The sequence below is a fragment of the Podarcis raffonei genome, chromosome 8 (assembly GCF_027172205.1).
Source record: "Podarcis raffonei isolate rPodRaf1 chromosome 8, rPodRaf1.pri, whole genome shotgun sequence".
NCBI lineage: Eukaryota > Metazoa > Chordata > Lepidosauria > Squamata > Lacertidae > Podarcis > Podarcis raffonei.
This window is the reverse complement of record NC_070609.1, coordinates 69,771,437-69,781,613: the sequence shown is the minus strand read 5'-3', so window position 1 is coordinate 69,781,613 and position 10,177 is coordinate 69,771,437. Positions and strand designations below refer to the sequence as shown.

The 10,177-nt window shown below is 45.5% G+C and overlaps 1 protein-coding gene across 1 annotated transcript in view; it reads left to right on the top strand.

Annotated features, from left to right (window-relative positions):
• The first annotated feature begins 1,691 nt into the window (after positions 1–1,691).
• Positions 1,692–10,177, top strand: part of PLCH2 (phospholipase C eta 2) — a 115,860-nt gene continuing 107,374 nt past the window's right edge. The window contains exon 1 of the mRNA XM_053400689.1: positions 1,692–2,342. Coding sequence (XP_053256664.1) covers positions 2,222–2,342 — 121 coding nt within the window. The 5' untranslated portion in view covers positions 1,692–2,221. The remainder of the gene's footprint in view (positions 2,343–10,177) is intronic.

The window sequence follows — 10,177 nt, the reverse complement described above, 5'->3', positions numbered from 1 at the left end:
AATAGTAACCTCTTGTAATAAGCTTGGGTCCCACTAAGTACTTCAGCTCTTCTCCAGGGAAGAGATCAAACACGAATTACGCCACGTCTTATCATTGCTCAGCTCACCCCATTTTTCTTCCTGGCACAATTGCCTACTGCCCTGGCTTCAGCCCCCTTAGGATGAACCAAATGTTAAGATGTATTTGCAGGCGCTGGTAACATGCCAAAGTAATCTTAAGTGTTTCATTCCTGACTATGCATAAAAGCCAATCACTTGCAAAGTATTGTCTGGTGCAACACTGTTTTCATAGGGCTTACTGAACATATGCTACTTTTGATTTTGGAGTAGAAACTCAGAATTCTGGCAGAGTTCTGCTCCCCTCTGTCCCCCCTAAATTAGATGCAAAATTAGTTCAAAAACCCACCTATTCTTATACTATTCAACAGGAATGTTTTGCCTTGCTTTTTATCCCTTGACACCATTCATACATGGATATGTGCTTGTTGCTTCCTCTCCTCCTGAATTTGTCATGAATCCTGCCCTCCCACCTCAATCAGGGATCACACTAAAATGCTGGCATGTTTATGTCACTTCATCAGCATGAGTTAGGCTTGGCTCATAATGTCGATGTCTCTGAAGGCAACAAAGAATGAATAAGTAAATGTTTTACAAGTAGTTTGAGCTCATTTCAGCTCTCTTGCAGAATGTACCTTGAACACTGAGGTTATTTTATTAATCCCTCTTAAGGATATATATATATATATATATATATATATATATATATATATATGAATGAATTCTAGAGTGTGGGGAGCCTTAAGGAGACAGAGCAAAGTGTTATACAAGTTCCACATACTGAAGTGCCTACCCATGCTCTGGACAGTACCACACATTACATGCCAAACTTTCCCTCCCCTCTCCCCTGGCAGAATTTGGTGAGTTTTAGCCAAACTCTTTACATGTCCCTTGAAAATTCTCGCATGTTTTGCCCAAGTGGCAGCATCTACATTTGCCTCCAAATTTCAATTTCAGCGAAAAGGTGGATGGCAAAACACGAGATGTCATCCTATTATGCCTGGGATATCCATCCAGGTCACTTGGGCACATGCAGTCTGAGAGAGACTGGCAGAGAAATAAAAAACAGAGCCTCTTTTCTTCTCTCTGGTCTCATTTTCCTGCAGCCACACTGCCTGCGCATGCACACACACATTTTAAATCCCTTGAATGGATAGGGCAGAAGCTACGGCTTTGGGATTAGTGTATATGCAGGATTTAGCATTTCAAGCAAACATGTGTTGCTCGAGCTGGATTGCGGATTGCTTTTTCTCTTCCTCCTCTTGCTGGATTGAAAATGTTCCTCTAAAGATGCTGATTAAGCAGTTCAGACTCGAGCAAGAAGGCAAGAAGATGGTTTAAAAAGGATACCTTTTGGTTTGGTACGTATAGTCATCGTCGACATCTTCTTTTTAAAGTATACAGCAGTATAGCAATAGAGGATGAGACACTCAGCTGCCTAGATGGATTTGAAGTGGCATTCAGAGCCCTCTATGGCCCTGGCACGGAGCAGAAAGAACCTCTCGTCGGAAGTGCAAAAGCAGGCATAGGAAATTCATTAGGATTTCAAGTGCTCTCTCAGTGCAGGATGCCTGCAGGGGTGGACTCTGAGCGGTCAAAAGGGGAAGCAGGATGCAGAAGAGGCAGCTGTGGCTTGAAGTAACAGCACCCAGAGCTCGCCATCAACCAGTGACGATGGGAGGAGATCTAACGCCATGAATCAGAGGCCTTCCTTTTCCATCACCCCAACTGCCACGTTGCCTCTCAGGGGACAAATAATAATGGAGGCATCTCACCTTCTACCCCAACAACGTCTTAAGTGAGATCTTAATTTTTTAATTTTTATTTTTTTGAGCGCCTCAAAGTGCTAATGACTTAGATTACCAAGAAAACAATCTGGGAGTTTGTCTTCCAGCCTTGCGGAAGGACGGAGGGAGGCCGGAGACTGAAGCTGAGAAATTGGCTGTGACTGAAAATAGCCTAGAACGACGTCTGACTTTTAATTCACAAGTAGAATTTAGCAGTCTGAGGGTTGGGTTTTCTTTTCATTTTTTATGCTTTATATTTTTGTACATGCCCTTCCACTGGGACCTTGTAGTTGCCTGATCTGAGCCTCCTGGATGTGAGGCAGAAAAAACAACAACCAACCCTTGCGCTGAACACAGAAGCGGCCTTGTCCTCCAAAATGGAACTCTCCAGAAGTCCTTTGTTCCAGAACAAGTTTTCGGTTGCCCGCCTGGCAGAGGAGTTTTTCTGGATTGGAGGCAGCATAGTAGCCACTCCCAAATGGAAAATGGGCCAGATGGGTAAGACTGCGAACCTGCACACATCCCTGTTCTGCTCAAGACAATAACGTCTTAAAGGCTTTGGGGCTTAAGTGGTATTTAATGACAGCTTTGTCTATTTGTAGTTGTGGGAGGGGGTTGTACAAAGTGAGATGTATCCTCAGGCTATAGTCGTTCTGCTTCTTCAGTGATGTATCCAGTGTGGTGTAGTGGTTAGAGTGTTGGGCCAAGACTTGGGAGGACAGGATTCAAATCCCCACTCAGCCATGAAGCTCACTGGGTGACTTTGGGCCAGTCACTGCCTCTCAGCCTAACCTACATCACAGGAGTGTTGTGTGGTTTAAACGAGGAGGGAAAATGCTTGCCATCTTGAGCTCCTTGGAGAAAACGTTGGTATATGTGTAGTAAAATAAAAAATAAAATAAAATTGTCGGTTGTTAGAGAAGATGTTTCAAGAACATTTTGGCTTAGAACATTTGACCTACAGTTCAGCTAGTTTTCCTTTTCTGTAATCTTTAAAAGTAATAAATATTATTAAAAAAAATAGTTTGGCATCTATACCATAGATACAGAACTTGCCAAACATTGTCTAGCTTTCCTGGTTAATTTCCGGTGCACATTTCCACAAGTGCTCACTCCCCAGCCTTAGTTTGCAGAATGTTAATTGCGCCTCTGGTACAAAAGCTATTTTGCTTTTTGTTATACAGTCCCCAGACCGGACTAAAGGACCCTACAAGCTTCACTGCAATATGATTTTTTAAATACATGATTTAGGGATGGATGTGAACAGGAGTCCCCCCCTCCCATGACCAATTGCATCATGGTGAAGAGGGGAGGGAGATTTTTGTTGGGATCACAGCTATGGAGGAGAGACCAAGACCTCCTCTTCCCATCTACTGTGGTCCCAAAGAAAAGGTCCTCTCCTGCCATGCTTAGTGTTTAGATTAAAATAAACCAGGTGCGGTTGCTAATCACCCATTTAGAGTAATGCTGGGGTGGAGAATCTGTGGCCCTCCAGATGTTGTTCAGTTCCAGCTTCCATCAGCCCCAGCTAGCATGACTAGTAGTCAGGGTGAAGAGAGCCATAGTCCAGCAACAGCTGGAGGATCACATATTCCCCATCCCTGTGGAAATGCCTACTTTGGCCCTGAATGAAGTTGGGTTGGCCATAGCAGTGTCTCCACACAGACAGCGGAGTGGGGGCAGGGAGGAATCATACTACTTAAATAAAAATGCCAAGCCCTATTCTATGCAGGAAAATTTACACTGGAGTTTTTTTGACAATGAACCCCCTCACCCATTTTTCCAGCTCCAGATCTCCCAGGTGGGTCCGGGAGAGACTCCTACCTGAAATCTTGGAGAGCTGCACACATTAGATTAGATTAATTTAATTTCTATGCCTCTTAACAAAAATATCTCTTAAGTGGCATACAGAAAACAGAAGCAGCAACAGGCAACTTAAAACGTTACAAAGATATCATTACATATACAAAAGTTACATTAATACAGAGCTACTGATATACAGACCACGACCAATTTACATGTGTCTGATATGTGCGTGGCCACTCAAGCGTACATCCCAGCAACCCGGAAGTGGCCCGAAAAGGGGGCAGAATGGGGTGGGGCATCACACCCGATTACCCAGAATGCAACCCCCTGCAAATCAGGGGGTGCCTGTACAGTGGTACCTTGGAAGTTGAACGAAATCTGTTCTGAAAGTCCATTCAACTTCCAAAACATTCAGAAACCAAGGCGTGGCTTCCGATTGGCTGTAGGAAGCTCCCGCAGCCAATCAGAACCTGCGGAAGCAGCGTTGGACATTCGGGTTCCAAATAACGTTCACAAACAGGAACAATCATTTCCGGGTTTGTGGCATTCAAAAGCCAAAACTTTCGACTCGCAAGGCGTTCTGGATCCAAGGTATGACTGTATATGAATCACTATCAATTTGTTTTCCTCCTGACAAACCCTCCCTCTCAGCCTCTGGGTTCTCACCCAGGACCCACACAAACTGTCAGCTCACCCACAAAAGTTTCATAACAAGAAAAGTTCCTGGAAACAGTAGTTTCCTGCTCTGGTCTTGCTTTTTATGGGCAGGTCCAATGTGGGTGGTACTTCCTCAGGCTGCCCACAGCTGTGTCCCATTCTGTACTCTCCACACCCAACTCCAGGTGCAGCAAGTTTGTTCAGTTTCCCAGGGGAGGGTGGGTCCAGAGGATGGGAAAAGTGTCTCCCTCCACTCAGCTCTTTCTTCACCCTCTGTCCTCTCCTCCGTCTCCAGCTGCAAAGGATGCAGCTCAGAATTTCCTGCAGGATGGGTCTTTAGCTAGGATGGCCTCTGGCCTCTTCATCAGCCTCAGCCTTTGTAGTTGGAGTCAGCCAGGGCCCCGCCCTTAGAGGCCAGGTGGAAAAAGGCCTGCAAGTCAGGAAGCAGGTCTATCCAGGATTCACAGCCAAGATGAGCTCGAGGGACCAACGTCTGACTTGGTAGAAGGAAACTTGCGACATTTCTATCCTTGCTGTGGAGAGCATTCCAAAATTTTGTTATCACTGGATAAGGGAGTCTGTGTTACTGGACTGTGGATCTCCAGCAGCTGCAACCTACAAGCAAAGTGACCATGTAAAGACAGGGTTCTTATGCTTTTTGAATTGTCAAAAGTCCTTGCAGTAGTTTAATGTTTTGTGTTGAACTGGGTCGTGGGAATCATGGTTTCAGATCCCAGTCCAGACTTGATGCAAACTGGCTCATTTGGGCATATTGTGCTGCTCATACTGTGCAGGGCTTTTGAGAGTCTTACAGTCTTGCCAGGTGCAGAGGCTTCAGATCCTGGCTCAAATTTTCACTGCGAGCTCCGTGGAGGAACATTGGGAATATAATACACGGCTCGTAAGTGCTAAATAAATCATTGCACAAAAGCAGTGATTTCTGTAAGTGCAAGGAAACCTTTCCTTCGTAGGGGCCAGTTCACGTTAGGCTTAAGCTTCCAATGACTCTGTTCCTCCATTCGATGCTGAATATGTCAGTTTCCCTTTATTAAAAAGAAGTATGCTTGGGAATTGCTGCCACAGGTTTAGGTGGCTTTCCAAGACCTGTTAATGGAGAAGAAGTCATCTCTCAATGGCTTTATGGAATCTGCCCACTGAATACCAGTTGCAGGAGAATGCCAAGAGAATTCTGCAGTGTCTTGTGGGCTTCTTGGAGGTGCTGGGTTAGCCACAGTGGAAACAGGGCTTTGTTCTGGTCCAGCTCATACGATGCTGCAGTCATTTGCAGGTGGGACAGTGCCCCACTCATCTCAGCCTGCCCTTAGCCAGCCCCCACCTGCCTACCTTCTTGCAACCACTTCAGGCAGCAGCATTGCCTATCAGCTTCCTCCCTCTTAGTCTCAGTGTTGGCCATTGTAGAACTCAGCAGGGAGGAGGCAGATGGGGCAAAACTAGAATGTTGGCTCTGCCTGTCATTGGCTCTGGCACCACCTGTTGTTGGTCTCCCTTGCCCCAGTGGGCGGGCAACAGGCGTCGCTGTTGCATGGCGATCCTGCATGCCTAAACCAGTTCACTGTAGCACAGAGAGGAGAAAGCGTGATATGCAGGCTTGGGGGCTATGCAGAGCCTGCATCCTTCCTTCTGGTATAGAGGTTGCTCAAAGGGAAAATGCAGTTTTTGTAAACAGCCTGCAACAGTGATGACACGATGTGTGTGTTTTGTGTCTCGTCTTGGCCAAGGACAGATGTTGGGTGGACAGTACCAGACACCGACAGACAGTCCCTTCTGCAATGTGTGCCTTATTCTTCCAGTGAGAAGCAGCCAGTTGCTCAGTGCTGTTTAAGCTCTCAGTATTCAGAAATAAAGCCAAGTCAGCTGTATTCTAGTCAGCACCAGGGGCAGGGGCAGGAGAGGAATTTGACCCAAGCTGGTCAGCTTAATATCTGTGAATATCTTTCCCCTTCTATTAACTGTTTTATCAAATTTAACAATGTAAATTAGAAACAATGTGACATATTAGTGGCTAATAAATGAAACATTTCAATGTTCTCTTGTAACAGCTAAAATAATGCTAACAAAACAAAGGTCAGGATTTGGTGTAAAGATAAATCAGTATCCTATGATGTTTTTATTATTTAATTTACAATAGAGTCACAGGCAGGGATGTTGGAGAAACGGAAACAGAAATAGGAGCAGAAATTGCTGATGTTCACTTCCCAATCTTGTGTTCAGAATGGAAATCAGTCCTGCAAATGCAACCAGTACTGTATTTGCTGTTGCTTTGATCCAACAAACAATATCATCCTATTGCTGTTGATTGTAACATTTTAAGAACTCCCCCCCCTCTCTTTTGAAGAGTGGAGGTACAAAAAACAAAACAACCCACTGTAAACAATGATTTAGCCTCCACTTGAGCTGATTTCAGCGAATGGACAAGGGAGTGAAATGAATTAGTACCTTCACAATAGCAAGCATGGCATAGCTCTATGTTCTGATAACCTCATCAGAGCAGCTGATACATAGCTCTTGCTTCAGGAGCCAAAACTGTGGATCTTTGTAGCATCTCTGATTTGCTCTCTGATGGATGCTGGGGTGAGCTGTTGGTCCAGTGGGTTAGCAAGTTCTATCAATAAGATGTTTCTGAAGACTGTTGCTTTAACAGTGCGTTGTTTTTTGTTCCGGGACACAAGTAGCTAATAAACCTCTAAGAAATCAGTGTCATGTACGCCATGGATGAATGCTCCTGTAATGCTTTCTGTGAATACCACCAGCATGGCTGCGCTTTGCTATTCTTCTGGCCTTTCTTTGCTTTCATTCTTCTGTTCTTACACCATGAGGCTGATGGAGATGCAAGGAGCCAAGCTAAGGATCAATAGCAAAAGAGTTCTTTATTGACCACAGGTGGCTTTTATCTTTGCCAAGCCTCATCTGGAGCACTGGCATGTTAGAAGCATACCATGTCCTTTTTAATGGGCCAATTCACTTTCATTTTAAAATGTGGAATTGACTAAAAAGCGTAATATGATCTGGGGCCAGGTAGCGCTGGGCTGTGGGCAGCTTTCCAAGGTGAACCAGGAACTAGTGAGCCACAGCCCTTCCATAAAGAGGCAGGGTTGATACACAAACCCGAAGCCATTGGGCCCTCCTGGAGAGGAAGGCCTATAAAATACAACCTGTTCAGGTAAGGACCTGGCTCATCCAGAAGATCTCTTTGGCTCAAGTGTTCTAACCTGTTTGGGAAAGGTCTTGTCAAAGAGTGGGCCGGCAGTAAATCACACCGTTCAAAGTTGCATTTAACTCTTTATTAGCAAAAACTTGATCTTCACAGACCTGGCTGCGTGTCAAGGCTAATGAGCACAGCATCTCATCCCTGGTAGGGCTGACCCCAATATTGAAAGTCCCTGCCTCCCCAGGGCTTTTTCCAAGCAATCGGAGACTGTGCCTGCATGCAGCCTGCTGTTGCTCCACCCTTTCAGCTCTCTTCTGGTTCTGGGAGACAAGCAGGGAGGGGAGCTTGCCGCAGCAGGATAGGAAGACACCTGTGGCTCTTCGCCAGCCTGACTCATCTCTGCCTATTGACCTCCCTTCTCCTCTGCTTCAGTTTCTGTCTCTGAGTCTGGACTTATCCTGGCCACTGACTCTCCCAGCTCACTAAGCCCTGTTACCTCTTCAACTTCTGGCAACTATTCCCAGTCTTCTCCCTCTTCTTCTCTCTGACCACTCATCGCCATCCCACCACCACTCCCCGGGCTCAGCCTTCTTCCTGTGGGGGTTCCCCAACTGGTTCCTCCTACCATCCCTCTTCATCCAACCAGTCCATGGCAGGTCTGCAGCTCAATGGTAGGTCATCTGCTTTGCATGCAGAAAGCCCTAGGTTCTATTCCCAGCCCTAGGTAGGGTTGAGAAGACCCACTGCCTGAAACCCTGCAGAGCTGTTGCAAGTTGGTGCAGATATTACTGAGCAGGATGAATCAGTGTTCTGACTCTGTACAGGGCTGCTTCCTGTGTTCTTTGGACTCCCTGGATTAACTCCCACCTTACCTCTGACAGCTGCCTGCATCTCAACCCTGACATCTGGGAATCTTGGCTGTTGTGTGATGATGCCAGTAATAAGAAAGGAAAGTGGAGGAACTTCTAATGGGGGGCTTACAGTGCGAGCAAATTACCAAAAAAGCAGTAATGGCTACTTTGGAATGAGTGACTTGTGGGATTGCTCAATCGTGCTGAACAAAGCAATTTGGAAAGTGTTGTTAAGGTATCTTTGCCCTCTTGATCCACTTGTCCTGCCACCTTTTCCTGCTCTTTATTCCGTGCGCAAAGCATTAATAACAGTGGGAAAGTGTTATCTGAATCAATACCCACCTTATAACAATGACTCCTGACAGTGAGAAGCGGAGTTCAAACCTTCGGGGAGGAGGGAAAGCTCAATTGCATAGTTTTCTATCGTACTGTCAGTCATGTATTCAGGCAGTTTAGCCATAAATGCCAAGCCCCAAATCTCAAATCTGGAGGATTAGAGCTGGACCCGTTCTTTGCAGTTGATGTCTTTGCTGCTAATTTCATAGTAACTGATAATGCCCCTGAGGAACAGAAGCCTTACTTGGGCACTAAAACGCTTGTGTGATGTGGGGAGAGCATGATTGTGGTCCCACTACCCTCTATGTGTTGGAGGCAGTGGAAATGGTGCACTGCCCCATCAATCTTAGCCGGGGGCCTGTCAGCTCCCTTCTTCGTAGTCTCAGTGTTGTCCATCGAAGGAGGACTTAAGTAGAAAACGCTGCCCCTTGCCTGTTTCTTTATTTGTGCTGGTGGCCAGAGAATTATAAGCTAAATTTGTGTCTCGGCTCTGAAGGTTCTTTCTGCACTAGTGCGGCTTATAGCGAAAAAAATTACTACCTACATACTACATTAGTTCACATTTAACAAATGGTGTATGTGGTGGAGGAGGAACTATAGCTCAGCCATAGAGCTTGCATGCAGAAGGTTTCAGGTTCAATCCCCAGCCTCTTCAGATTCCAGTTCACGATCTAAAGCGGTGTTTCCCAAACTTAGTTCTCCAGCTATTTTTTTGAACTACAATTGCCGTCATCCCTGACCACTGGTCCTGCTAGCTAGGGGTGATGGGAGTTGTAGTCCAAAACAGCTGGAGACCCCAGTTTAGGAAACCCTGGTCTAAAACCCTGGAGAGCTGCCACCAACCAGTATAAGCAGTGCAGAGCAAGATGGACCAGTGCTCTGAATGTTTATAAGGCAGTTTCCTATCTATCTTCCAGTAAGTGAATGTGAATGTCACGCAAATCGAAGCATTCAAATTGTTATCATCTTATTGGACAAGAAAAAATAATGCATGCAGATGGTGCATCAAAGGTATGGAACAGGCTATAAGTACAATGAAAGCAAGGAATGTTGAAAGTTGAACAAATTAGTGGTGGAGCACTCCTTGTTGGGGGCACTGTGCAGTCTAGGGGCACTGTGCAGCCCCCTCACAATTTTATTTGCTGTATTTGAATAGGCTGCTCAATTGCATTCTTAATGGATCATAAGACAAGCTATAGACTAATGCACTGGTAAATCACCAAATTGCTTTTCTTCCCAAGAGTAGGATACATTTCCACCAAACATGGATAAAACCACCTTTGGGTGGTTGATGCTTCTAGTGTTTATCTTTTGCGCATCTGCCAGTCTTTGTCCTACCACATTTAAAGCCATAGGCAGAACTAGTTTTGAGTGTTTCTTGTTCCAGTGCTTAATATGCAGTTCTTGCCCAGAATCTGCATAAGTCTTCCATCTTCCTAGTCTGGAATTCTTTTCAGCAGCTGACTGTCTCACACTGAGATGCAGTCAGGATCCAGTGTGCTATGGAACCATGT